The sequence below is a fragment of the Triticum dicoccoides genome, chromosome 3B, assembly GCF_002162155.2.
Source record: "Triticum dicoccoides isolate Atlit2015 ecotype Zavitan chromosome 3B, WEW_v2.0, whole genome shotgun sequence".
Taxonomy (NCBI): domain Eukaryota; kingdom Viridiplantae; phylum Streptophyta; class Magnoliopsida; order Poales; family Poaceae; genus Triticum; species Triticum dicoccoides.
The window spans coordinates 363,909,329-363,936,474 of NC_041385.1; the positions used below are offsets into that span (position 1 = coordinate 363,909,329).

At 49.4% G+C, this 27,146-nt stretch overlaps 1 protein-coding gene and 1 long non-coding RNA gene across 2 annotated transcripts; both read left to right on the forward strand.

The window, feature by feature from the left end:
* Positions 1-815: 815 nt before the first annotated feature.
* Positions 816-5,773, forward strand: LOC119276068 (mitochondrial uncoupling protein 1-like). Its single transcript, XM_037557040.1, has 9 exons — positions 816-1,055; positions 1,485-1,691; positions 1,794-1,863; positions 2,008-2,138; positions 2,230-2,328; positions 2,403-2,507; positions 2,609-2,683; positions 5,217-5,303; positions 5,403-5,773. Exons 1-9 carry the CDS (start codon positions 990-992, stop codon positions 5,421-5,423), a joined length of 861 nt encoding a protein of 286 aa, XP_037412937.1. The 5' UTR covers positions 816-989; the 3' UTR covers positions 5,424-5,773.
* On the forward strand, positions 2,690-4,771 carry LOC119276070. The gene is made up of 2 exons (XR_005136295.1): positions 2,690-3,953; positions 4,029-4,771. It is a non-coding gene; the product is annotated as an uncharacterized LOC119276070 (long non-coding RNA).
* Positions 5,774-27,146: the final 21,373 nt, after the last annotated feature.

The window sequence follows — 27,146 nt, forward strand, 5'->3', positions numbered from 1 at the left end:
AAAGGTGATGTTGGGGTTGAACCCGCCGTGCGCGTCGCCGTCAGCGTAGCCAGGTGAGGGCGCGCATCCCCAGGGTTGTGACGACGATGAGAAGCCGGCCGACAACCCGACGCTCTGCTGGCTCCAGGCTTGCGGGCCGTGGACACTGGGTGGGTTCATCATCCCGGCGTGTGACGCCTCTGCCTGCTCCGCCGTGCGAGACGCCTCTGCCTGCTCCGACGCGGCCGTCGACGCTGCGTTCGCGTCCCGGGCCCTCTTGGCGTTGAGCTTGTTCGGCCTGTCGGTGGTGACAGCCTCCCGGTGCTGAACCTCCGCCCCCCAGTCGGCGTTCGACATGCCCGGTGGTTTGACGGCGGCGCCCTCGGCTTCCTTTGCTTTGGCTGGGTGGCGTCGGCACCGACAGCGGTGCTAGGGGCCGTATACTTCTTCAGCGGCATGGCGGCCGAATGGAGGGGAGATGGAGGAGAATGGCGGGAGAAGAGGGGAGAATGGAGGGAAAGAAGGGGGATCGGCGGGAAAAAGGGCCATCTCTCGCCGACAGAGCGGACCCACGCATCTTTTCGCTTCAGCCGACGCCCCCAAGCGATCCCCGGGAGCTTGGGTTCAGCTCGGGGTTTGCCGGCTGTTATTTCGGCCCAGATCGGCAATAAACAAGGCCCTGGGGCGCGACTGGGCCGACTTTTTGACGCTGACGATAAAAAAAAGCATTAGGAGGATGTTGGGGACGCGAGTGAGGATGCTCTAATGATGTACAACTTCTACAATCTATACAAAACGATTTTAGAGACTGCAGATATTCATTTGCTAGAGTTTACTATAACAGCCCTGAGCAGCCGACGAAGCCTGGAAACAAGAAAGACGCTGAGATCTGAATCTAGATCTTAAATATGGACTAGATCAGCAGCCTACTCGGAGCTTTGCTTCTACCCTTCTTTCCCTCTGCTCGCCATCGACCGAACCACAGCCGCCGCCGCTTCCCCGGGGATAAAATGGCGACGGCCTCTTCCTTCGCCGCCGTCTTCATCAGCAGCGCCATCGCCTCCTGCTTCGCTGAGGTACACCACAGCATTGCAGTCTCTCTTGCTCTATCCTGGCTGTGCCGCTGCCTAGCACATCGCTTGTATTGGGGATTGGGATGAATGCCTGCTCGATCTTGCTAATGCACCCCGTGATAGAAGGGAAGCTTTTTGGATAACATTTCCAGCCTCCATACCATACCAGTGTAGTACATATAGTAGTGGTATATTAGTCTGTTTCTCGTGCCATAAAAAACAAGCAACAAGACCTGAGTAGAAGAGACTAGAGAACCATTCCATTTTCATCAGCTGAGCTGCTGCACTAAACTAGAGCTATAGCTAGGCCTAGGGTTTCTTTGTTGCCTTACCTCTCCTTACCTGGATATGATATGATGATTACTCAGAGTCTCAGACTCGTTATATATTGATCATAATACTTGAGATTGTTGTTGTCATTGATTCCATCAGGTGTGCACCATTCCTCTGGACACAGCCAAGGTGCGTCTTCAGCTGCAAAAGAAAACAGCTGCTGGGCCTGCAGCTACAGTAGGAATGCTGGGCACAATGATGTCGATTGCAAGGGAGGAAGGCGTCACCGCACTTTGGAAGGGCATCATCCCTGGCTTTCACCGCCAGTGCCTCTATGGCGGTCTCCGTGTCGGCTTGTATGAGCCTGTCTGTGCTGCACCCATTTCACCTTGCAGTTGCAGTGCATTTCCCTTCTTCAGTCCAGAGTGACCAATTGCCTGACAGGATTGCTCTTTCTGCGCATTGCAGGTCAAAGCCTTATTTGTGTTTGTAGGTGATGCCACTTTAATGAATAAGATTCTTGCCGCTCTTACAACTGGTAAGCATTTCCAGCCTCTCTTCACTGGAAAAACTCTACTTTTCTCATAACATTGCCACACTACCCTGGTCCATTGTAAAGGGCTGTGCCAGGTTAATGTGGATGACGAAACACACACTGAACGAATTAACTATGTGTGCATAGGTGTCATAGCGATTGCTGTCGCAAATCCAACTGATCTTGTCAAAGTGAGATTGCAAGCAGGTGGAAAATCTACTGCCGTCAAGAGGCACTATTCTGGAGCCCTTAATGCATATGCCACCATAGTCAGACAGGTTGCTGCTACGATTCATCATGACAACGACCAGTAAAAGGTTACAAGATTATTCCTCTCGCCCATGGTCTGTAAGCTTGTTATTTTTCTAGGAAGGTATCGGAGCTTTGTGGACTGGCCTTGGTCCTAATATGGCACGAAATGCTTTGATTAATGCCGCCGAGTTGGCCAGCTACGACCAATTTAAACAGGTGCCTCTTCATTCTCCCTCATCTTTCGATCCTGTATTTAATTATACTTTCACCACATTTTTCTTTGTGTGCAGATGTTTCTAGGTCTTCCTGGGTTTACAGATAATGTTTATACTCATCTTTTAGCTGGACTCGGTGCCGGTATTTTTGCTGTTTGCATTGGATCTCCAGTGGATGTGGTATTGTCTGCAAAAGCTTTATACCTCACTATTTCCCTTGTCTTCTATATTAACGAATGGTCTAGTTTTCACATAATTTTAACTGCATGAGTCCTTTGTAGGTAAAATCAAGAATGATGGGCGATTCAACATACAGAAGTACATTTGATTGTTTCGCCAAGACATTAAAAAATGATGTATGATGAACAATTTCCATTATTTTCAGTATTGTGCTGTTTTATACCTCCAAATTTCTAAGAACTTAATAGAAGATAACTTTTGATGTTCTACCACCAATATCCAAACACTTAGCGAATTTCATTTTCCACTTGTGAAGCCCATATCTGTATGTATCAAATATGTCAACATCTGCCCTTAATATACTATATCATCCTTACTCAAATAAGAAACGGCAATATAGTTGATATTTTGTGTCAGATAGATAGTCATCACCTTGTTAGGTTATTGAGTTTTTCTCTTCCGTGGGTGCCTGGTTGGTTTGCTCAACATATGCGTAATGGTTGTTGATGTATCCAGGAGATAAATGTCGTTTTATTGCTGACTACCTGTTTTCTGGATTATTTGAAGATGCTGACTTACGCTTGACTGCATTTTGCAGCTTAATCAGGAAACATGTGCATGGCTATTTTTTCTGTCAGCCTTTTTCTAATGCTTATATTATCACATTCCAAACCTCTCGTCCCTCTTCGTGTCGCCCCTGCCTCTGATCCCTCGACACGGGAGGCGCCAACCCTAGCCGCCAGCGCCCCGATGACTCCCCTCCCCCCTCCGTCGCCGCCTAGGGTCGGCGCCGGCAAAGCCCGTGCATTGACAGGTAGCGGCCGAGGGCTGCTCCTCCTCTCGGATCGAACGGCGGCAATGGCGCTGGATCCGCGGGACGTGGCCTCTCCCTTGGTCCACGGCGGCGCGACGGCGGCGCTTGTGGTGGCGCGGGTGGAGATCGGCAGATGATGGGGGTGGGGCTGGGCGTGGCCGGTAGCGGCGGCGAGGTCCGGCCTGGATCCCAGGGCGGCGGCCCTAGTCGGTGGTGGAGAGTGAAGCTCAGGCAGCCCGCGGCGGCATGGCGTGGTGGTGCCCCTGTCCAAGCGGAAATGCGTCGGCGATCTGGTGCTCCGGATTGGATTAAGATAAGTGATGGTGACGAGCAAAAGCGGGATCTTTCCTGGCGGCTCACGCGGTTGGGCGAAGTGGGGTGGCGGCCCTCCTCCCAGGCTCCAGTGGTGGTGCACTCCGGTAGTGGCCGGTGCGCCAGGGCTCCCACGGCGGGAGTGTTGTTGTGGGTGGTCGCCGGATCTGGGCGGCCTGATCTGCGGCTTTGAAGGTGGTCTGGCCGGTGCACATGGATTCTCATGGGACAGATCCAGGTGAAAACCGTCTTCGGCTGGTGGCCGGAGCCGGTGACAGAGACGCCCCAGGCGCCGTTTCCTTCTTGAAGGCATCATCGAGGTGAAGCTCCCACCTCATTCCGCTACCTTCGGGGGAAACCCTTGATCGGCCGATCTAATGATGGCGGCGCTTAAGTGTCGTTCCCTCGTTGGGGGCATCATTCTTGTAGGGGTTCATCGGCTGGAGGGACCAGTGGACGACTACAACGGTGGAGCGGTGTGGCATCTAACAACCCGACAACGGCGGGTCTCGGTGATGGTCGCGTGTTGATGGACGCGCGCAGGATGGTGGCGCTGTCTGGCGTTGTGGTGGCTTCGACGGCAGTTGGGCTTGGCAAGGCATATGCATTGATCTGTCCTGAAGATGGGACGGCGGAAGATGACGGCGGCGGACTTTTCCGTGTGTGTTGAGGGTCTGCTACACCGGTTGGTGCTCTCGGCTCAAGGCAGTCTAGGGTGGCCACCGGATTAGATGGTGGGCCTGGATGCGCCAGGGCACTCCATGAGACTTGTAGGTGTAGCGGTTGAGGTCGGAAGGAAGGTGGCTTTGGGTTGATCCATGTATCTACTTTGTCGGACTCTGTTGAATAATTAATAAAGATGGCTGTATGCATCGCTTGATGCAGAGGCCGGGGGTAAGCCTCCTTTTCGAAGTAAAAAAACATGCCGATGTATTGTAGTTTGAGTTTAGCCTAGATTTTGTTAAGATCACTACAGAATTTTAGAGCTACGACAGAGGGAGAGACATTGGGAAAGCTAGTAAGGAAAAGAAACGTGCCTCTTTGGCCATTCCAAAGCTTTGCTTTCGGGTCTGTATCGAACCGCTTTATTTGTTTTGTACTACTTTTTGTTGTAAACGCTTTGCTTCAGTTCGCTAAAGCCGGGCAAGCGTCTCCTTTCTAAAGGTAATTCCAAAGCAGCAGTTATGTACTAGGAAAATTTCGTTGGTTAGTCTAACCCCAAACTTCCGTTTCTGTCCCATTCAGGCCACAGTTGCTAGCAGTTTTGATGATATGGCACGCTAGAGTTTCATGATGTGGCATGCCACATTTAGCGAAAATTGATGAAATGGCATGCCGTCTCAGTAATCATTTTCTATAAATAGGCATAACATACTCCTGTGTGAATGCCAGCAACTTGTGGTTCTACCAACTATACCTCTTTTTATTGTTGATCTGGTTTTGGATGGTGCAAATGCTTGTGCTGGAGGAATATGCGTTATTCTGCAATAATTTAGAAAGTGTAGTGTCATGTTACTAGGTGCTTTGCAGAAAATCATCACTACAATACATCCATACTGATCAAAGATCGTGCTTTTCTGCAGGGACTTGCTGCTTTCTACAAGGGGTTTATTGCAAACTTTTGTCGAGTTGGGTCATGGAATGTGATAATGTTCTTAACTTTGGAACAGGTAACCTTTTCTACTTCCAACATAATTCTGACTAAATTTTTTGCACACTATTCCTGTAAAACTAACTGATCCATTTTTCTTTTGGTCGAATATAAAAAGGTTAGAAGATTCTTTCAGTGAGGATTATATATAAACTCTGCGCTGCAAGGTTTCATGGAACAAGCTGGGTACAGCTTCTGGAGCAACATACATACACAATCATTCAGCATAGGATTCAGATTTCATTGTACAGGAGAATGCATTCTCATGTTGTAATTTGATCTATTTGATGACTACGACCCAATCAGTCATGAGCATGTTGTAAATTGTTACTCCCTCCGTCCCATAATGTCAAAAAACGTCTTACATTATGGGACAGAGGGAGTAGCTTTTACCGATGCCCACTTTATTGGGTTAATAAATTCGAGAAGTTATACTTAACAAACATCTGCTTATTTGTGCAATGAGATCATAAGAAACTTACTTTATAATCTCTAAATACTACATGTCAGCAAGTTTTTTTTGTTCATCCAGAAATAAGTTGTCTCACCGAGCCTCCTCAACGATTTGGATTTCTGACCGTTGGCTATGGCTGCTTGATGCGATCTGGGCCGTCGGATCGACCCTTGGAACGACCTCGCTCGTCGGATCAGATCCTGGTACGGTAGGAATGAATAGTTTCACCTCGACCGTGCCACCGCATGTAAATAGCTTTGCCCCGTCGAGAGCATTTTCGTTATTTCATGCTTACACATATAAATTGCGTCCGCTCCCATGTAGATGACCTAGCCGCCTCTCGCCCGCACTCGCGCTCTCAACCCTTGTCCTCCCGCATCCCAGCCCTGCTCGCCCCAGCCCTCTCCTCAACCTCTCCCTCCACCAGACCTTGCCGCCCCGCCCACTTCGCCGCCACCAACGCCCCGCAGACCTCGCCGCCGTGGACCTCTCTCCTCGTCTCCCTCGCACCACGCTGCCCGCAGCCTCGCCCTCTCGTCATCAGAAGGGAAGGGAAGGGAAGAGAAGAGGGAGAGTGAGCAGGTCAGGCTGCGGCCAAGGTGCTCGCATATTCACCGGTGATGTCATCCGACCTTGGCCTCCGAGTGCTTGTGCTCTGCCTGCGCCGCTCCCACGCAATGCCTGCTCGGGATGCCGCCCTCCCCCCTGCTCCAACCCTAATCCCCTCCCCTCCCCTCACGCTGTTGCTGCTTTTGGTCACGCAGGTGCACGCACGCGTCCCTGCTCCTCTGGTGGACAAGGTCGGTTCCGATCTGGATGAGTAGCAACTGCTGCAGGTGGACGAGGCACGAGCCCTCATGGCTCCTCCCTCCTCCTACCCCCCTGAACCTGGTGAGCTCCACCCCCTCTTCCTACCCCTGCATATCTATCTTATCTAGCCAATTCTCAGATTTAGCTAGGTTCCAAAGAAGAGATTTTTCTTTGTCTTTCTGTTTTGCTTTTACCTTGCTGCCAAGGAAGGCCTTGGATCTAGCTAATTATTTACAGAGTACATGTTTGTTGCCTTGCTCGGCTTGTTGGCCATATTCTGCTCAATGCACGTACACTAAAGTATGTATTATTTTGGCAAATTGTTAAATCTGCGTATGTTGTATTCTTGCCAATTTTAGGTTCTCAACTACATGGAAGTGATAGTACATTTTTAGTTCTCCATGCTTATTATCATTCTTGATATTTTTCTATTTACAGCTGCATGGAAGTGTTAGAACTTTTCAGTTCTCCATCCATGGTAACTATCGATATATGACTCCAGTTCATGTTCTTCTAATTCTACATTAGGGTATGAAAAATCCACTCTTATACATCACTACTCCTTTACTTCATATGTGTGTCCTGATAAATATGTGAAGGATGTGAGGTGTCGCTGATGAGACCTTTGTGCTAGCTGGTGATCATGGACAATGCTATATAGTTAGTTTGATATGCTATATGGTCTAGCTAGGTTCAAAGGAATGGGATTTTTAGATCAGTCTCATATTCATGTTAGTTTTATAACAAATCGGTGAAATTTACTTTTGTGTGTTGTTGCTTCAAGTTAAAGTTTGGTCACTTGCTTTAAGCATCCTATCCATTAAGGATGTGTTTCTCTTGATACTGCATGCCCATGCTAATTGTTTGAGGATGTTTCATATTGGGCGTCACATGCCATCACATGTTTAATACTGATGTATCCTTAAGCATCCTATTCGATTAAGGATGTGTTTACCTGGTTATCACATGTTCACGCTAACTGTTTAAGTGATGTGCGGTTCGGGTGTGGATTTGTGTCTGATCAATTAACAGTTCTATTAATACTGATATGTCCTTAAACATTATATGTGTATTGCATCACTCCCATGTTTACTCTTCTCTGGTGCTGTTGTTACTCACACAGTTTGGTTTGTGAATACAACACTGTTAAACATTTAGTTTTGTTTTCTCAGTGCTTTCGAGAAGATGGACATGAGGCCCCAACCTAAACTGGCATAGCCAAGCGGGGTTTTATCCTTCCACTTGGCATTTCCTTCTCAGTTTTGTATGTTTAATTTTTAGAGTCGTGGTTACTATATAAACTGAGATGTGGAGATTGCAGTATTGATCTTAGTTCAGTTCATTCTATTACGTGGCCTCACTTTGTTGTCCGTGATTTCCCTCATTTGATTGATTTGACACATGTTCATTGACTAGATTATAGTTTACTACATTTCTAAGTGATACTTGATTTCTTGGCATTGTTCATTGCTCCGAGCCATGTCTGATACTGAATTTGACCATGATCCTCTTGCAGTAAATATGACTTATTTGCTCACTATTGGAATATTTCTTTTCACATATTGCTACCTCCTTAGGTGTAATGTTGTTTAAAAGGTTTGTCTTGGAGCTCCTTTGTTCCCGATCTTGGTGTAGATAAACCAAAACTGCTCCTTTTAGGCCATCCAAGAGTGTGAAACGACCAACGATGTAATTAGCATATGTGGACAGATATGCTACAATGTTCCCAATTGTTTTTCAGTGATAACTCTTGCTCCAAATTTTGCTTTCCGAGAGATGGTTGAGGCAGAGATTATTGTGTTACGGCAGTGCACACTATGGTGTCGGGTTGCATAGGGGCATGCCCTTAGTATTCAAATAGCATGTACTAATTGAGGTTTCACCTTTTATTGCCTACTCACAGATGTCACCGGAAGCGTCATGGTTATTTCTGAAGCTCACCATTTTCTTGGATTTCTTGGGGTTTGATGTAAATCTGGAAAGGGCTATATGGCAACATCCGTCTGCCAAAAAATTAGTTATTTGGTATGTCCGAGAACTTCCCATTAACCAATTCTGCTTTTGTATTTCCTTTTGCATCGGCTTATTTGGTTTGAGGCTTATGTGTTCAGTGTTCATCTTGTAGAAGATCTTACATCATAATTTGGTGTCCTGTTCAGTGGTAAACAATAAAAATTATTGTTGTCTCTTGCGACGATGAACAATTTATAGTTGTTTTAGTAGCATAATTACATAATGATATTGTTAAAAGGTAACTGGTTTATGAGAATAGTTCCATTATTTAGTGTGACGATCGTGTTCTTCCTGCAGCGGCTTGGGGAGGAGTGTCGTGTTTGTGAGGTAAAAGGCTGAATTGAAAGCACCGCTGGGACTGCTCACGGTGCATAGAACTTCCATGGCAGCACGGGCAATTCCAAGGCCCACTTGAGCTCCTCTTGCTGATGCCAGACAGTGAGGTTTCTCAACCTCCAGTCCATTAGCCTAGCCATGTAAGATTGCTTTGCTAGAGATCATTCATTTTTTGCCATCCATTCATTACAAACTTGATTCTTCGTCACAAATGGATCCTTAATTATGCATGTCACTTTGTGATGCGGAGCATCCCACGATCATCCCCATGGACGCATCTACATCCCCTACAACACCACTTGGACCTATGACTCGAGCACGTGCAAGAGCTCTCGAAATCGAGGTGACATCACTCCTCTCACAACTCCCTTTCGATTCACATGAGACATGGTTACTACCTCAAATGGAGATGCTTTGCATACTCAGGTACCAAGGAGTTAACCATGGAGAAGTTAGGAAGCAAGGAGAACCGGAAGCGGAAGACATGCTTGAAGACGGAGAGGAAAAGCGCCAAGTCCCAGACTGGCCGGACGATCCGGACAGAGCCCGGACGATTCGGACCCCGGTCCGGACGATCCGGCTAATGCGCACCGAAGATACCCGAAGCTCCCACCTGAAGCCGGATCATCCGAACGACGTCGCGGATCATCCGAACCCTGCCCGGACATCCGGACCCCCAGCCGGACATCCGGACCTGCACCGCCACCAGTCGCGCCTCTAGCTCATCCGGGCCTCCACCCGGATCATCCTGACAAGCCCGGATCATCCGGCTCCACCCCCGGATCATCCGGCCAGCGCCTGCGCGCGCGTGTTGGGCTGAGCCCATGTACCCCTTCGCCCCCCTAGCCTATATATAGGACTCCTCCTCCTCACTTCGAGACTTAGCATTGTGATAGCTCATTTTGAGATAGAGCTCTTCTCATCCGTATCGGATCTACTCCACGTGAGGGACCGTGCCTCTTCGGAGAAGATCCATTCGGATTCAAGGCCTCCATCCGGAGAAAACAATCAAGACCTCCTCACGGAGAAGAACGGTTATTCGTGTATCGTCCTTTGTTGACTTTGGATCTCGTGTTACCTTGTGCCTCGATGATTTAGACCTTGTGTGATCGATCTCTTGTCGGTTGAGTGTTTCTCTCGTTTTCCCTTTGTGATTTCCCCGTGTTCTTCCGCGCGTTCTTCGTGTCTCCCCGTAGGATCCCCTCCAAACGTGAAAGATCGGCCCCTAGGGTTCCGCCCTACATCATCTTGGTATCATGAGCCACGTTGATCACGTTTTTGGAGCCCCTACCCCGTGTTTTCTAGCTTGATTTTGTTGTTTTCGTCCTAAATCTGAAAATCCCCACCAAAAATAGCCCCCAATTGTTTTTGTGATCTGTTGATTTTGATCCGTGGATTCGGTGTGTAACTCGTGGATCTTGCTTTTCCCCACCTTCCCCCCCCCCCTCGAAATCCATCCAAAATCTGTGGAATCTTCGAAATTCTCGCCGTTTTCGAGTTCATCCCGAGCAGTTCCCGAGCGCGATTGACCTGCCCGGATCATCTGGACCCTGACCCGGATCATCCGGACGCGCCGGGATCATCCGGCTCCTGGCTCGGATCATCCAGCTTCCTTTGCCGAAACTGCATTTTCTGCAGTTCTCCACCACCACCACCTACGCCTACACACTCCCCCACTTAGACCACCACCACCTTCACCTGCCAAAACCCCACGACACACCCTCCGTACCACCATTCGACTTTGAGTTCGAGAATTTGAGTTGTGCTTTCCCGTGTCCTATTGTGTTTCGGCTATTTAGGTACGGTGCGACATCAACATCACCACCGCTCATCTTCGTCGACTATTCATCTTCACTACGGACTGTAACTTCGACGACATCTTTGCCACACCTTGCACTTGCATTGATAACCATCATATCCCATCTTTTGCTTAACTTACCCATCGAGACTAGCCATTGAGTATTGCCGGCAATGTGACTTGTGCACATTAGTGATCATACACCATACCATACATACCATATCATCTCTTGTGTCACAAAGTTGTCATCGCATACACAATTGCTATCTTGGTTCGTGAAGTATTGCATAAGAAAAGAGCTCACAAGTGAAAGAGCCAACCAAGCTTTTAAGCAAAAGAGAAAGATAAGCAAAGAGCTTATAAGCAAGAACCATAGCATCATACTACATTAAGATTGTCATACCCGATCATCTTGGATCATATCACCGAAATACCATAAATATAGCATACTTGGGATAGAGATCGTTGCATTTTTGCCTAGTAGGTTGTGCACAAGCTACATATCCGCCTTTTGTGCAATCGTGCTAGCGTCTCTCGAGTATTGTGCAACAAGAGCATTTTCGTGGATTCCACATTTTGGCTCACTTTTGGTTTGCACAATCCCATTATTCTATTTGCGTGTGTGTTTCCGTGTTCCACTACTTGCTTGGTCTACTTGTCGCATTTGCGAATTTTTGAATCTTTTTCAACATCTTTGAGTCAAACTAACAATTGCAATCAATTTTGTGCCACCATCCTAACCAAGCTCCACCATAAGCTTTTACTTGTGTAGGTGTGAGAACCGACAAGGATTGTGTCGGATGTTGGGTTCCGGCAGACCCTTAAGGTTCGAACTCTGGGTGCGCGCGAAGATCTTCCCCCTACCAATCCACGTCCGATCGCCTCGCGAGAATCTAACCTAAAACGATGAACAACACGAGGAACACAAGATTTATACTGGTTTGGGCCACCGTTGTGGTGTAATACCCTACTCCAGTGTGTGGTGTGGTGGATTGCCTCAGGGGCTGATGATGAACAGTACAAGGGATGAACAGCCTCGCGAGAGGTGTTCTTGAGCTGGTGCGATGAACTACTTGGGTGAGTTCGGTCGCCTCTCTATCTGATGAGAACTCGATCTCCTCTCTATCTGACGATGACTCGATCTCCTACCTCTTCTGTGGTGGCTAGCCCTATTTATAGAGGCCCTGGTCCTCTTCCCAAATATTAAGCGGGAAGGGTGCCAACAACGGCCATTTTGAAGGGGAACATCTAGTACAGGTTATCCTGACTAAAGTTGGTCTTCGGCTGCCAAAGGCACTGGCGATGACGCCGTCTTGGGCTCCACGGTGACCTCCATCCTGCCGCTCTGCTGGTCTTGGTCTTGTTGCACTGAAATGGCAACCTTTGCCTGATGCCTCGGTACTCCATGCCTGTGCTTGCTCCCTTTGCACCAAAGAGGAAATAAGGACACTGCGCAGGCCGGCGCCCGCCTGGTCTCGATCGTCACGGCTTGCGTCACGGGCACCTCGCGAGGTCCCCTGCCTTGATGTCTCCGCCTCCTCGCGAGCCTGCCTGGCGAGGCCGCTCCTGAGGAAGCCTCGTGTCATCCGCCCCGCGAGGCTTGGCCGCTCACGAGGGTCTTGAGTCTTGTGTTGATGAAGATGGGCCGTACTGGGCCACCACTCGAGCCACGCCGCAGGCCGCAGGCAGGCAAGTCTGGGGACCCCCGTTCCCAGGATGCCGACAGTAGCCCCCGGGCCCAAGGCGCGCTCGGACTTGGCTTAGTAGAGAAGCAAAGGGGCAAGTGCGGAGCGCCACAGGCCCCATCAGCCTGCGGCCTTGGGCGCCGCATGGCGGTTGATTGGACGTGGGCGTCTTCGCTTCCCCACGCCGCCTCGGCAACTGCTCGACTTGACAAGTCCCTGCATGTAGAAATGAGTCATGATTACCTGTGATCGTGGAGGCCGACGGTTGGCCTCCTTCGGACTATAAGTACGGACGAGCGAGAGCCCCCTGCAGTCCATCTCTTTCTGCTTCACTCTTTCTTCCTCGCCCTTGCTTCACTTCACGCCAATGGCGCCGATCCGCCGGTTTTTAGCGGAAGAGAAGGGGAAGGCCCCCGAGAGGGTCCCGACCCACTTCTGCCAAAGAAGCGGCCGGTCCCCGGCTGTCGCGACGTGGTTGCGTGGCAGGAAACGTCGAGGCCCTGGTATGAACGGCCGCCGCCTGGGTTTCCGCTGCCCTTGTACGCCCGGGCCGAGGGCCCTGGAGAAGAAGATGCTGAGCGGCACTGCCGGCGCCGCCGGCGACGCTGTCGAGTCAGGGCGGTGCGCGTCATCGCCCCCGGGGTCCATGCCGAGGGCTCTTCTCGCGAGCTTGTGCTTCACGCCGCTATGCCTCCACGCTCTTGGATTCCCCTTCCTCCCTCCTTCGCCTTTGAGATGCCGCCGAGGGGGCCTCTGGAGCTCTGGCAGCAGCATGCTGACTTCAGCACCCTCGGACCGGAGCGGAGGTCGAGGTTGTCGCTCCGGGCAAGGTCTACATGACCCGGGGCTGGGGCGAGATCGCTCGGGTCTGCCGGACAGGGGGTGCCCTCGTAATTCATCTTGAATACGATGGCGCCTCCTTGATGTTTTTCAAGGTCTTCGACGCGAAAGGACGCCGACTGGAGTGCTGCCCCAAGGAAGGCGGCCGGGGCATTGAAGTGGTGAGGGCCAGGCCCGCCAACCGCTTCCCCAGCAGCTCCTCTGGTAGCAGCGGAGGGTCCAGCAACTCTCCCGAGCTTCACGTGACTCCGAAGACGAGCGACGAGAGCTACGAGTCCCCGAGCTCGCGTCACGCTCGGAGTGGGGCAGCTACATTGGGCCGCCGACGCCGCTGATCTGGATGGGGTTGGCGCCGGTGCTGGGCGGCCCACTGTTGATGATGGCGTCTCCTGTGGAGGCACGCGTAGTTAGCGTTCCTTAGGATTGGCACCTTTTGTTCCCTGCGAGGAATAAAAAAAACACCCCGCGGGGGTATGTAAGGCGTATGCCATGTCTTTTGTGAATATTATACTTATTATGGAGTGACGCGAGATGCTTTTCTTGTCTCGGCTCGGCTCCCCCTTTCTATCCTCACGAGGGCTTGGTGCTCTACACTGACAGGTCCCGGTCCCCAGGCAGGCTTCAGCCGTCGCTGGTATGCCAGGTCGCGATGCCATGGTCAAGGCCAGGAGGTGAGCGGCCCAAGGTCCAGTAAGAGCCCCCGAGGCGCGATGCTCGGGAGGTCCCCTTTAGTGCTCAAGCAGCCTCCGCTGGGCAAGAAAGGAAGGCAACATCGCCGTGACAGGGCTGCACTAGGCGAGGGTTTACCGTCGCGTCGATTTAGCTTTTCCAGGGGCGTGCCTTATCTCATGAGCTTAGAGTAGTTCTTCGGCGAGGTGCCGGGCCTGCGCGCCGGCGGCTGGGGTGTCGCTGGATTGGGTCCTTGTGAGCTTCTCCCCTCTTCCCCGCACTTTCCTTCATGCTCTACGTCCTCAGGCCCCGACTCTCGAGCGAGCTCAGCCGCCTCTGGTATGACAGGTCGCGATACCGTGGGTCAAGGCCAGTGGTGAGGGCTGGAGAGCCAGTAAGAGCCCATGAGTCGCGATGCTCAGGCGCCTCCCTTTTAACGCGTGAGCGGATCATACGGGAGAGAGAGAGAGAGGGAGCTCACGACGCCCCCACGCTGGTCCTTAGGCGGATCATGTACACCAGCACGAGGAAAACAAGGACTGCCATTACGGTTGCCAGCCATCCATTGTTTGCTCCGAGGGAGTGATTGGGGCACTGAGGGCCTGGTGAGGTAGCGCTTTGCGGGGCTACCGTGGCCAGAGCTCGACCACTCAGATTTGTCGACGTTGCAGGGACGGACCCATGCACAAGCGTCGTGCCAGAGCGAGCGGCTCCAAAGGTAGGTGTCAATCGAGCAAGCGATTATCTCAAGAAGGTTAAGCATAAATAAGCAAATAAACTTAGATAAATGCAGAGAAAGGCACACGCCACTGGGTCAGGCCCAAGCGTCTTGGGAATGATGCAGCCCGAGGGGCGCCCCCAACAAGGTAAGCTGAAAACATGAGCAAAACATATACATGCCACGGGGACAGATTCACGCGACCTGGGAATGATGCAGCCCTGAGGGCGCTCCCAGCTGAAACGAAACTTGCGAGAAGTCACCTGATACCATTGCAGAGCGAGTGTTGGAGTAGCTGACGGTGCGTGGTGAAGAAGCCAATCCTCACGAGCCCTCGGGGCTCCGAGCCTCGGGAGGCTCAGGAGGTCCGGGCGGCTTGGCGAGGTCCACCTCCATTTCCTCCAGGAGCGTGAGGTGCTTGGCCACCTGGGCTTCCAGAATGCTTCTCATCAGGCGCTGGTGAGCAGCATCCGCGTTCGGCAGGCTGAAGGGCATGCGAACATAGCTGTGAGGTGGGCCCTTGCAACGCCCCACGCGCAAAGGCCAGAAGTACTCCTGAGACGCGACTCGATTGAGCCCTGGGTAGTCGATACAGACGCGTAGCCTGCCATCCTTGCCTGGATGGGGGGCTATGCTGGGCAGGCGGCGGTCGCCGCGCATGACTCCCGATTCCTGCAACTCCTGAGCAACCTTGGTGATGAATTCTTGAGGGTTGGGCCCTCCTTGCCTTGTGCCTTCCTGAGGGAAACGTGTCGTGAAGCACGCCTCCAAGTGGTGCCCGAGCGCCTCCCTCGTGATCTTGGCAAAGTCAGTGGCTCCCCAGGAGAGAGCCCCCGAGCCTTTCCCGAGGAGGGCGCCGGGCGTGCCTCCCTATGCGACAGAGGGTGGCGCCCCTGGGATGGGCACGTGTCCTAATGCGGCGCCTCCGGAGGTGTCTGCCTCCTGAGGCCTTGAGACAGGTGATGTCTTCTTCTTCTTGGGAGCTGCTTCAGGAAGGTTTCCACTCTTGCTGTCTGGGTCCTCGATTGACGTGGCTTGGAAGGCGCGCTTGAGAGAGCACACCGCATCCTTCTCTTCACAGGGGACCATGATGACTCCGCCACTTCCTGGAATCTTGAGGACGTTGTAGTCATGGTGAGTCACTGCCATAAACTTGGCTAGGGCGGGATACCCAAGGATGACATTGTATGGCAGGAGAATGTGGGCAACGTCGAAGTCAATGATCTCGGTACGGTAGTTCTTGCGCTGCCTAGAGGTGACAGGGAGGCGGACCTGCCCTATCGGGACAGTGGAACCATCAGTGACTCCTGAGAAAGGCTTGGTTGGTTGAAGCTGATCGTATGGCACTTGGAGGTTGTTGAACATCTTGACGGACAGGACGTTGAGCCCTGCCCTGCCATCGATGAGGGTCCTGGTGACTTGCACATTGCTGATGACTGGGGAACAGAGCATCGGGAGGACACCGGCCGTTGCCGCGCACTTGAGCTGATCCGCTGAGCTGAACGTGATGGCGCATGCAGACCACCTAAGAGGGCGCGTGGCCTCAAGCTTGGGAAGGACTGCATTCACCTCGCGAGCAAACTGCTTGAAGATGCGCTGAGAGGCTGGGGCCTGGGCACCGCCCAAGATGCAAGCGATTTCACACAGCTCCTGGAAGCCCCCATCCCCCTCGTCTTGATGGTGGTCGTCATTCCTTCTTGGTGGTGGTGGTGGTGGCAGAGGAGGAAGTCTTGCGTTGCCTTGCGGGCAATCCTCACGAGGCTGATCCCTCCAAGCCCCCTCGCGAGGCTGGTCCTGCCAGCGATCCTCGCGAGGCCGGTCATGCCATCCTTGGCGAGGGCCACGGTCATCCCATCGTCCTCCACCTCTTGCTCCGCCTCGGCCGTAGCCCCGATCGTTGCGCTCGGGGCATCGACCGACACGGCCTTCTCGCACGGCCCTGAGCTCTTGGCATTCGTTGGTGTTGTGGGTGTGGAGATCGTGGTACACACAGTACCGGCTGCCCTTGGACGACTTCGGCTGGTCCCTGCCGTGCTTCATGTCCGGCTCTGCCGCGAGCACAACTGCTTCCTTGCGCTTCACATCCTTGGCCTTGGCTTTCTTCTCTTCTGGGTCTGCTACTGGTAGCTCGATAAGGGAGAGGCGTCCCTCCTTAGCCCTTGCGCACTTGGTCGCCAGGTTGAACAACTCTAGAGACGTACACAGATCTTCGTGGATCGCCAACTCCTCCTTCATCTTGATGTTGCGGACGCCATCAGAGAACACCGAGATGATGGCCTCCTTGGTCACCTTGGGAATCTTGAGGCGAGCGCTGTTGAAGCGCTGGATGTACTTCTGCAAGGTCTCTCCGGGTTGCTGCTTGATGCGGCGCAGGTCACCCACGGCTGGCGAGCGGTCGCGAGTGCCCTAAAAGTTGGCGATGAAGCGAGTGTGCATCTCGTCCCAGGAGGAGATCGTGCCAGGGGGCAGGTTCAGGAGCCAGGTGCGGGCACCGTCCTTGAGTGCCATGGGAAACCAGTTCGCCATGACCTTTTCATCCCCGTTGGCGGCTTCGATGCCCAGCTCATAGAGCTGTAGGAACTCCGCAGGGTCGGCAGTGCCGTCGTAGCGAGGGGGCAGGTCAGGTTTGAACTTGCCCGGCTAGGCGACACTGCATAGCTCGGTGGTGAAGGCGCGGCAGCCTGTGGTGGCCACCGGAGCTCTCTGCTGATGCGGGGCTTGCTCTTGAGGATTCCCGCGCGCCGCTTCCTAGAGCAGCACGGGGTCTTGACGTGGTGGCGCAGGGATGCGGTCGTGGCGCACGGGTGCCGGGAGCACGCGTGCACCTTCTTGGGGACGAGGGATCTCTTGGCAGCTCCTTTCTTATCATGCGGGCGCCGGACGCGGTGGATCTCGTCCCGAGGCAGCGCGCCTTGGAGCCAGGGTGCCTTCTTGGGGAGGAGGTGGCGAAGGCACCTCCTGGGCTGCACCACCCACGCAGGACGGGGGGTGAGGCAGCAAGAGGGATGGCGCAGGGGAGCCCCCTGCGGTGCTGACGAGCTCGGTGATGTGAGCGAGCCACTCCTTGTAGAGATCGTCGACGGGACGGTAGTGCAGGAGCTCTCGCGCCAGGAGCAACACAGCGTGCGCGTCCGTGGGGGCGCGACGGGTGTGGGATGACGAACCAGCTGGAGTCAGCGATGGGGTGGCGGTGCGGCCTTCCCGCCGGACCGAAGGATGCAATGACGAGGCCTGCTGCTCGTTCCCTGCCGGGCCGGTGGCGGCAGGCGACGGGGAACGACGGGGACATCTGCCGACAAGAGCCGTCTGGGCGACGCGGGCGGCGAGAGCAGCCCGACGCTCAGCGCGAGCCCGACGAGCATCAGCCATGGACACGACGGGCGGTCGAACGCGGAACAACGGGAGATAGATTCCGGCACACCCCTACCTGGCGTGCCAAATGTCGGATGTTGGGTTCCGGCAGACCCTTAAGGTTTGAACTCTGGGGTGCGCGCAAAAATCTCCCCCCTACCAATCCACGTCCGATCGCCTAGCGAGAATCTAAGCTAAAACAATGAACAACACGAGGAACACAAGATTTATACTGGTTCGGGCCACCGTTGTGGTGTAATACCCTACTCCAGTGTGTGGTGTGGTGGATTGCCTCAGGGGCTGATGATGAACAGTACAAGGGATGAACAGCCTCGCGAGAGGTGTTCTTGAGCTGGTGCGATGAACTACTTGGGTGAGTTTGGTCGCCTCTCTATCCAATGAGAACTCGATCTCCTCTCTATCTGATGATGACTCGATCTCCTCCCTCTTCTGTGGTGGCTAGCCCTATTTATAGAGGCCCTGTTCCTCTTCCCAAATATTGAGCGGGAAGGGCGTCAACAACGACTATTTTGAAGGGGAACATCTAGTACATGTTATCCTGACTAAAGTTGGTCTTCGGCTGCCAAAGGCACTGGCGATGACGCTGTCTTGGGCTCCACGGTGACCTCCATCCTGCCGCTCTGCTGGTCTTTGTCTTGTTGCACTAAAATGGCAACCTTTGCCTGATGCCTCGGTACTCCACGACTGTGCTTGCTCCCTTTGCATCAAAGAGGAAACAAGGACACTGCGCAGGCCAGCGCCCGCCTAGCGCCCGTCTGGTCTCGATCGTCACGGCTTGCATCACGGGCACCTCGCGAGGTACCCCTGCCTTGATCTCTCCGCCTCCTCGCGAGCCTGCCTGGCGAGGCTGCTCCTGAGGAAGCCTCATGTCGTCCGCCCCGCGAGGCTTGGCCCCTCGCGAGGGTCTTGAGTCTTGCGTTGATGAAGATGGGCCGTACTAGGCCACCACTCGAGCCACGCCGCAGGCAGGCAAGTCTGGGGACCCCCGTTCCCAGGACGTCGACAGATTGGTACCAATAGTGCTATTTCATTGTCCGCATTTCAGTGAACTTGATTCATCGTCAACATCGGTCAAGGTACATTGGTATAAGTTCTTCTCCTTCTCCCACTCACATTTTTGCTTGGAATGATGGATATGCCTAGTACTTCTACCAACCCACTCTTCATCAAGCAAGACGACGACATGTCATCATACGTCACCAAGAGCCACCTCTTTGGTGCACAACGAGCGTTGCATCAAGAGCAACACGCTATGAACGAACGCATCGACAACCTCGCCACCGACTTGCGACTCTCCGAGCAACGTACCAAGGACTACTTCGATAACAAGCTCGACGTGCACAAGCAAGAGAACGATGCAAGGATGGATGAGATCCGCACCTTGTTGGTGAACCGGCCTCCTTCAACTTCTTCATACTCAAGACGGAGCCACTCAAGTCGACACTCCGACGACTCCTTCTCCGGCTCAAGTACACCGTCATCGAACACTCTTCAATGAGCCGCGCGTCAAGACCGTCATGCATCTCGCAACCCGCTACACGACAAGCATTCACAAGAGCAAGTCGATGAGCAAGTCCCTCGTCCTCACTCAAACCAATTCGCTTTTGCTCAAGCTCAAGAACGACAATGTCTACGCCGCCAAGAAGAAGAACGAGCACGTCTACACCAAGAGGAACAAGACGCCGAGGCTCAACGTCTTCAACAATAACAACGTGAAGAGCAAGCTCTTGAGGCGCAACATGCCCTTCAAGAATCAAGTCGAGCCATCGCCAACCGCAATCGCGACCGGCGCAATCAAGAGGAAGCCCTTCGAGAAGAAATCCAAGAGAGGAACTACCAACCACGTGTCCAACGTCAAGTTCCCCAAGCTCCTCCACAAGCTCCACCTAAACCTCAAGTTCAACAAGAGCAAGTTGATCATGGACTTCCTCCACGCCAAGAGCAACATGAGGATGATTACCCTCCACGTCAAGGGCGTCATCATCACCATCGCCAACAACACAATGAAGAGCAACGCTATGCAAAGCTAAAATTCACCATGCCCAAGTTCAATGGAAGCAATGACCCCAAAGAGTACCTTTCATGGGCATTGAAGGTCGACAAAATCTTTCGTTTGCACAACTATGAGGAAGAGAAGAAGATCGCTATGGCATCACTTGAGTTCCAAGACTATGTGCTCATATGGTGGGAACAAATCCTTGAGCGCCGACAAGCAAGAGGTGAACCTCCAATCACCACTTGGGCTCAAATGAAGGATGTCATGCGAGCATGTTTTGTGCCCACCTACTACAACCGCGACCTCTTCAAGAAGCTCCAACTCCTCAAGCAAGGAACAAAGAGTGTTGAAGAATACTACAAGGAAATGGAGATAGCCATGATTCGAGCCAATGTCAAGGAAGATGATGAGCAAACAATGGCACGTTTCTTGAATGGACTCAACCATCCCATCAAGAAGATCGCCGACTTCCAACCCTACTCCAACCTCATTGAGCTCGTGCATCAAGCTACAAAGGCGGAACGTCAAGTGCAAGATGACTTCAAGTACGCCAAGTACTCATCCAAGACCTACGGCTTCTCCAACAACCAAGCTTCAAAAACTCCTCCAACCTCTACATCAACCAAGCCTTCTCCAAGCAACGACGACAAGCCAAGTTACAAGAAAACTTCATCAAGTTCAAGTCGTCTTCCTCCAAATACAAGCAACTTCAAGCCGCGTGCTTCATCATCTACTCCGACCGATGAGACCGTCAAAACAAGCGCCTTCAAGTGTTTCACTTGCGGCGGCCGAGGCCACAAGTCCTATGAATGCACAAACAAGCGCACCATGATCCTCAATGACGATGGCACCTATGACTCCATTAGTGATGAGGAGATGGAAGCTCTTGAGCAAGTGGCCATGCACCGGCGCATCAACGAGGATGAAGATGATCAAGTCTTTTGTGATGAGGATTCGAGCCCCACTCTTGTTGTCTCTAAAGTCTTGACTCTTCAACATCAACAAGAAGAAGACCAAAGATGCCACATCTTCCACACTAAGGCCGACATCAATGGAAGGTCCGTCAAGGTCATCATTGATGGAGGTAGTTGCCACAACTTGGCAAGTGAAGAACTATGCTCCAAGCTTCAATTGGTCAAGATAAAGCACCCGCACCCATACAAAGTCCAATGGCTAAGTGACTCCGGCACTATACGAGTTGAGCATACGGTCCAAGTCTCCTTCAAAATCGGTGCATATGAGGACACTTTGGAGTGTGATGTCGTCCCAATGTCCGTTTGCCACCTCCTTCTTGGTCGAGCATGGCAATTCGACCGTGGTGTTATCCACAACGGGCGTACCAATCACTATAGCTTCAAGATGAAAGGGAAGGAGTATGTGCTACGACCTATGTCTCCTAGTCAAGTGATAGCCGACAAGCAAGCCACCCATCATGGAGAGAAGAGTGAGAAAGTGATCCACCGAAAAGTGAGTGAGAGCCACAATCCAAACTTGAGCGCCTCTTCGCTTAGCGAGAAAAACCTAGTACTATTTGCCACAAAAAGTGAGATGAGAGAAGTGTGTGAGAACCCATCGAGTGTGATGCACTTTGTCCTTGTGTGCAAGGATGGGGAAACAAAAGCTAACACCTCTCATGAGCTACCTTTAGTGTTTCAATCTCTTTTGCACGAATTCCAAGATGTTTTCCCCGATGAGCTACCTCCGGGTCTACCTCCTCTACGAGGCATTGAGCATCGAATCGACCTCATCCCCGGAGCGCCACTTCCAAACAAAGCTCCATACCGTGTCAACCTCGAAGAAACTAAGGAGATCCAATGGCAAGTACAAAAACTAATCGACAACGGTCATGTACGTGAAAGCTTAAGTCCTTGTGCCGTTCCGGTTATACTTGTGCCTAAGCAAGATGGAATTTTCCGCATGTGTTCCGATTGTAGACCTATAAATGCTATTACCGTTTGCTATAGGCATCCCATTCCTCGCCTAGATGATATGCTTGATGAACTTAGCGGAGCCGCCTTTTTCTCAAAAATTGATCTTAAAAGTGGCTATTATCAAATCCGCATACAAGAAGGTGATGAGTGGAAAACTGCTTTCAAAACCAAATTTGGCTTGTATGAGTGGTTAGTTATGCCGATGGGTTTATTGGAAGCTCCCGGTACTTTCATGCGTCTTATGCATTTTGTGCTTCGACCTTATATTGGAGTCTTTGTTGTGGTTTACTTTGATGATATTCTTGTGTTTAGCAAATCCATGAAAGAGCATCTTAATCATGTTAGGGCAGTTTTGCAAACCCTTCGCAAGGAACGTCTTTATGCCAACTTGAAAAAATGCACGTTTGGTGTTGACAAACTTGTTTTCTTGGGTTTAGTTATCTCTTCCAAGGGTGTCCATGTTGATGAATCTAAAATTGAAGCTATTAAAACTTGGCCCCAACCCACCAATTTGCAACAAGTGCGTAGTTTTCTTGGCCTTGGGGGATTTTATCGTTGCTTTGTGAAAGACTTTAGCACTATTGCCGCTCCTTTGCATGCTTTGAGTAAGAAGAATGCTCCTTTTGTTTGGGGATCTTTGCAATCCACCGCTTTTGATGAGCTCAAGTCTTTGCTTACTCATGCTGCGATTCTTGCTTTGCCCAACTTTGAGAAAACTTTTGAGGTTCATTGTGATGCAAGTGGTACCGGAATTGGCGGAGTTTTGATGCAAGAAAAACGAGGCATTGCATATTTTAGTGAAAAACTCTCCGGTGCACAACTTAAGTATCCCATTTATGACAAAGAATTGTATGCTTTAGTGCGTGTGCTACATGTTTGGGAACATTATCTTAGACCTCATGAGTTTGTCATCCATACCGATCATGAAACGCTTAAGTACTTAAAAGGTCAAACTAAGTTGAACAAGCGTCATGCCAAATGGAGTGAATTTATTGAATCTTTCCCCCTATGTGATCAAGTACATTAATGGTAAGGAAAATGTAGTTGCGGATGCACTTTCACGCATATGCACGCTTGTCACTAAACTTGAGTTGAATGTTATTGGCTTTGAGCACATAAAAGACTTGTATGCTAATGATCCATCATTTGATAATCCTTATGCTAAATGTTTGACGCATACATCTTGGGAACGATATTACATCAAGGATGGTTATCTTATGAGCGCTAACAAACTATGCATTTTGTAACATCCCAAAATTCTAAATTTTGGAATGTTATATTAAATAGATAGTTTTGATTGTTTGCTTGATTGATTGACTGAAAGTGAGTGAAATTTGAAACTTTTGAAAGTTAAATGAGAGGGAATAAAAGGACTTTCTCAAACTTTCATCTTGCATTTTTGATCTTCTTGAATTCAAATTCTTTTCAAATACAAAACCCTAGAGAGAAGATGACATAACTTCTTCCATTTATTTAAATGAAAAGGGTTGTTGAAAATATTTGAATTTCATTTGAAAATATTTTAAATCCAGAAAACTTTAAGCAACTAAATGATTTTCATAAGAGAAGATAAAATGACTTCTTCAAAACATATGAAATATGAGTTGGGAGTTTAAAAGAATCCAATTTAGAGCCCCTTTGAAGTTATTTTTCAATTGGGAGTTATATGGGTTTTATTCAAATTATTTTTTTCTCCAAAAATAAAATATATGGAAAATAGGGTAAAATGATTCCCTACAGTAGAAAATTGGAGAGAAATAAATTTGAAATCATTTTGTTATTTTTAAATTATTTTTATTATATTTTATTGCAACAGTAGCAATCTTTGCTTTATTTAAATTTTTGAGGATTTTATTTGATGCTAGAAAAATGTGCAGGTTGTATAAAATATTTTTCTGAAAATTTTGATATATAATATGCCTATGTATAATTATATTTTATTTTTCATTATTCAGTTCTCATTTTCTGTTTCTATTAAAAAAACTGCGTGTGCGGCGCATAACTAACTATCGCCCACATGTGGAGCATAGTACGCAGTTCACATTTCTCCTACATGGGCTAGGCCTCGCCGGCCATATTTCTTCCCCATATTTTTTCTCTCCATAGTTTTCCTTTTTCATTTCAATTGCAAAAAATGAAAAAAAAACTGCAACGCCGTGTACGTTGCGCGCGAGGCCGGCCGGTGGTGATTTTTAGCCCACGCGGTTCCCCATTTATTTCATTTGTTCGTATATATTTAGTCCCACATTAGCTAGCTTTTGACCTCTAAGTCTCTTTTCCACCTATAAATATAGACCCATAAAGACTCCAAAAATCATCTGATTCGGCTTAAATCAATATTTTGGTTTGCCTATATTTATTAAAGAAAAATATTTTTCTCCCTCCGGCGGGATTTCTGGAAGTTGTCTTCTTTATCTAAAGTCGTTTTTTCTATACCTTATAAAGGTATATTTCTTCGTATTTTTTTATATACTCCCGTAGCTTATTATTTCTACACTAGTACCTATATAAATTAATCTCTGTATTTAAATAATAGGACTAGAATTAGTCCCTCTATTTACATATATGGTAGAATAATTAGATTTATAAATTAGTCCCTGTATTTACATATTAGGACTAGAATTCTTTTAGCTATAGCCATTTTTTTCGTAAAACAGTTTGACCCTGATTTTTTAAATAGCCATAACTTTTTACTCGTTCATCCAAATTAGACGAAACCAACGCCAATATTTTCGTCTTGATTCCACCTATCTAATAAATGTATCAATTAAACTTTTTGCAACTTTCAAATTTTGAAATTTGTTCAGATTCATACTCAAATTACTTTTGATCATATCTTTTTATCCGTAACTCCGATTTAATTGATTCTTTTTGCAAGCCGAAGCTCTTGACCTAAACTTTTTGATAAGGCCAAATTCACTCAATTTTGGTATTGTTAGAAATTGTTTTCTGTTGCAAGAGTTAATGCTTGTTTTTGAAGTTTTCCGAGATATATTTTTCGATTCTTTTGCATGATTGCTTATGTGTGGTCTTATTGATTGCTTACGATAGATTGAACGGAGTGTGACGAGTAGAACTATCAGGAGCTATGAGTGCGAAGCATCTTCATCAACAGTACATGCAAGTTCATACTTTGATCATATCCCTTTCATACCCAGTTTTTATGCATTAGTTTCAACCCTCAAACATTGCATGAGTAGGATTATTAACATGTGGGTATTGGGGAGTAGTTGATGACGTAGAAACCTATTACCCTGTTACTATCAAACCCTTGGGAGTTACTTCTACGTTATGCTTATACTGCTATGCTATGCTCGTAGACGTGGATTGGGTTTGAGTGTATCCATGACAGATGTGAGATTGTTATTTAATGGTTTAACTTAAGGTGGCAACTTTAATATACATCTGGGTGGATTGAGGCACGTGGGGAACCCAGTGATTGCCTATCTTTTTGGAAATCCCGGGGTTCCGTGTGATTATCCTATGGACTGCCACCCAGGCTCAAAGGGATCATAAGATTATTCATGCTAGAAATTTCGTGTGTAGCCACAGGCTATTATGGGCTATAGCATAGTTGATTAAGTCATGTGAACTCTTATAGTGGTAGACTAGTAGATGTAGGGGAAAGTAGGTGTAACTATCTACCCATCGTAAGGTGCTAACGCTTATGAAAGACTGTGTCTCAGTCATCCGTTTCTCAAACACCATGTAGTGCGAGAAATCCAACGGAGGAGATCGAGTCTTGTGGGGAAAAGTGCGCGAACCTCTGCAGAGTGTACAAACTAATCACGGTTAGCCGTGTCCCCGGTTATGGATATCTTGAGTATCTGGTTCTTGAATTATCATGTTGATCTCATCACTCTATAATTAAATTGTTGGGTCGTTAATGATTACTTTTAATTGGGATTGAGAGGGGGTTTACCTTCTCAATGTTTTCAACCAACTTTGTAGTTAAATAAAATATATTCCTTTGCAGTAGGGAAAAATTGGCTTTTCGCAAAACCATTATAACCATAGAGCTTTTCCACCAGCCATATATGCATGTAGAGATAGCCTTTAGGGTGGAACTTTAGGAAGCCGTATTTGACAAAGGAGCATTTCGTGAAGAGCTCAGGAACCAGAAGCTGAAAGTAGCCAAGCCGGAGGAGCTAAACCTCGAGATACCGGAGATTTGTCAGTAACTGATGGACAGTAGGACATGGTTCATGCGAAGGATGTTGAAACCCAGAATTTGGAACGCAACTCCAGCAATATTGAAGAACACCATGAGAGACTTCGCGTCAACAGAGATGATCTGGCAAAAGAACTTGATAAGGACAAGCACGATCAGAAGAAGCCATCGGAGACATGACCAAGACTTGCAGAGTTTGACGACCTTGAAGATTTATTGACCTCTAGAAGACCAAACCCCTGTTATACTTACGTTAGACGTGATAGTTGTGAGCTGTCATTTGTTTGATGTTTTTCCGACAGCCACAAAATAAAATGCCCTTTTCAAAACTACTGTTTGTATTGTGTGTATCCCTCTCTATCTCTCTTGTCCCACCCCAAACCCCTAGACCCAATAGAGGATGAATGGAGATGAACTCATATTTTCTGGACCGATGAGTCAATTGGAGACGGACCGATGGATTCAGAACATGGAATATCATATGGAGAATAACACTATAGCCGGAAAGAATATGACCCAGCATGCTCTTCAGTGCTTTGAAAGAGGTGCTGCTACTTGGTGGAGGATGTACCAAAACATCAATGGACGGCAAGGAGTAACCACTTGGAAGAAATTTAAGTTGACTTTGCTAAAGTCTCGTCTTATGTCCCAGAATTTGAAGCCTTATGGAAAGGATATGAAGAGACTCCGTGCATGCAAGCTTTGTGGAGGAATAGGACACAACCATAAGGAGCACAAGGATGAATGCCCTAATTATGAAGGAAGTCACCCAGCTGAAGAATGCCCAACTAGGCAGATTACTTGTTTCTTGTGTGAAGGAACTACCCACTACCCTGCTCAGTGTCACATTTACCCCATGGTACAAAGAACCATCCAGCAGAAGAAAGAAGCAATGAAAGGAGCCCTCATGGAGATTTTAGAAGAACCTGTGATGAAGGAAGATGTCGAGGACACACACAAAGGAAACAAAATTAAAGCCTGCACCAAGTCATGCTATTCATGTGGAGAAGAAGGACACATCTCCCAGAATTGTCCAAATGGGGATCTAGTAGAATTCCCGACAGAGGAA

What these genes read in the sequence shown, in the direction of transcription:
- LOC119276068 (XM_037557040.1), top strand. Translation starts at nt 990, where the DNA reads ATGGCGACGGCCTCTTCCTTCGCCGCCGTCTTCATCAGCAGCGCCATC. An exon ending in ATGCCACCATAGTCAGACAG is followed by an intron (nt 2,139 to 2,229) that starts GTTGCTGCTACG and finishes TTATTTTTCTAG; the next exon opens with GAAGGTATCGGAGCTTTGTG. An exon ending in GCTACGACCAATTTAAACAG is followed by an intron (nt 2,329 to 2,402) that starts GTGCCTCTTCAT and finishes CTTTGTGTGCAG; the next exon opens with ATGTTTCTAGGTCTTCCTGG.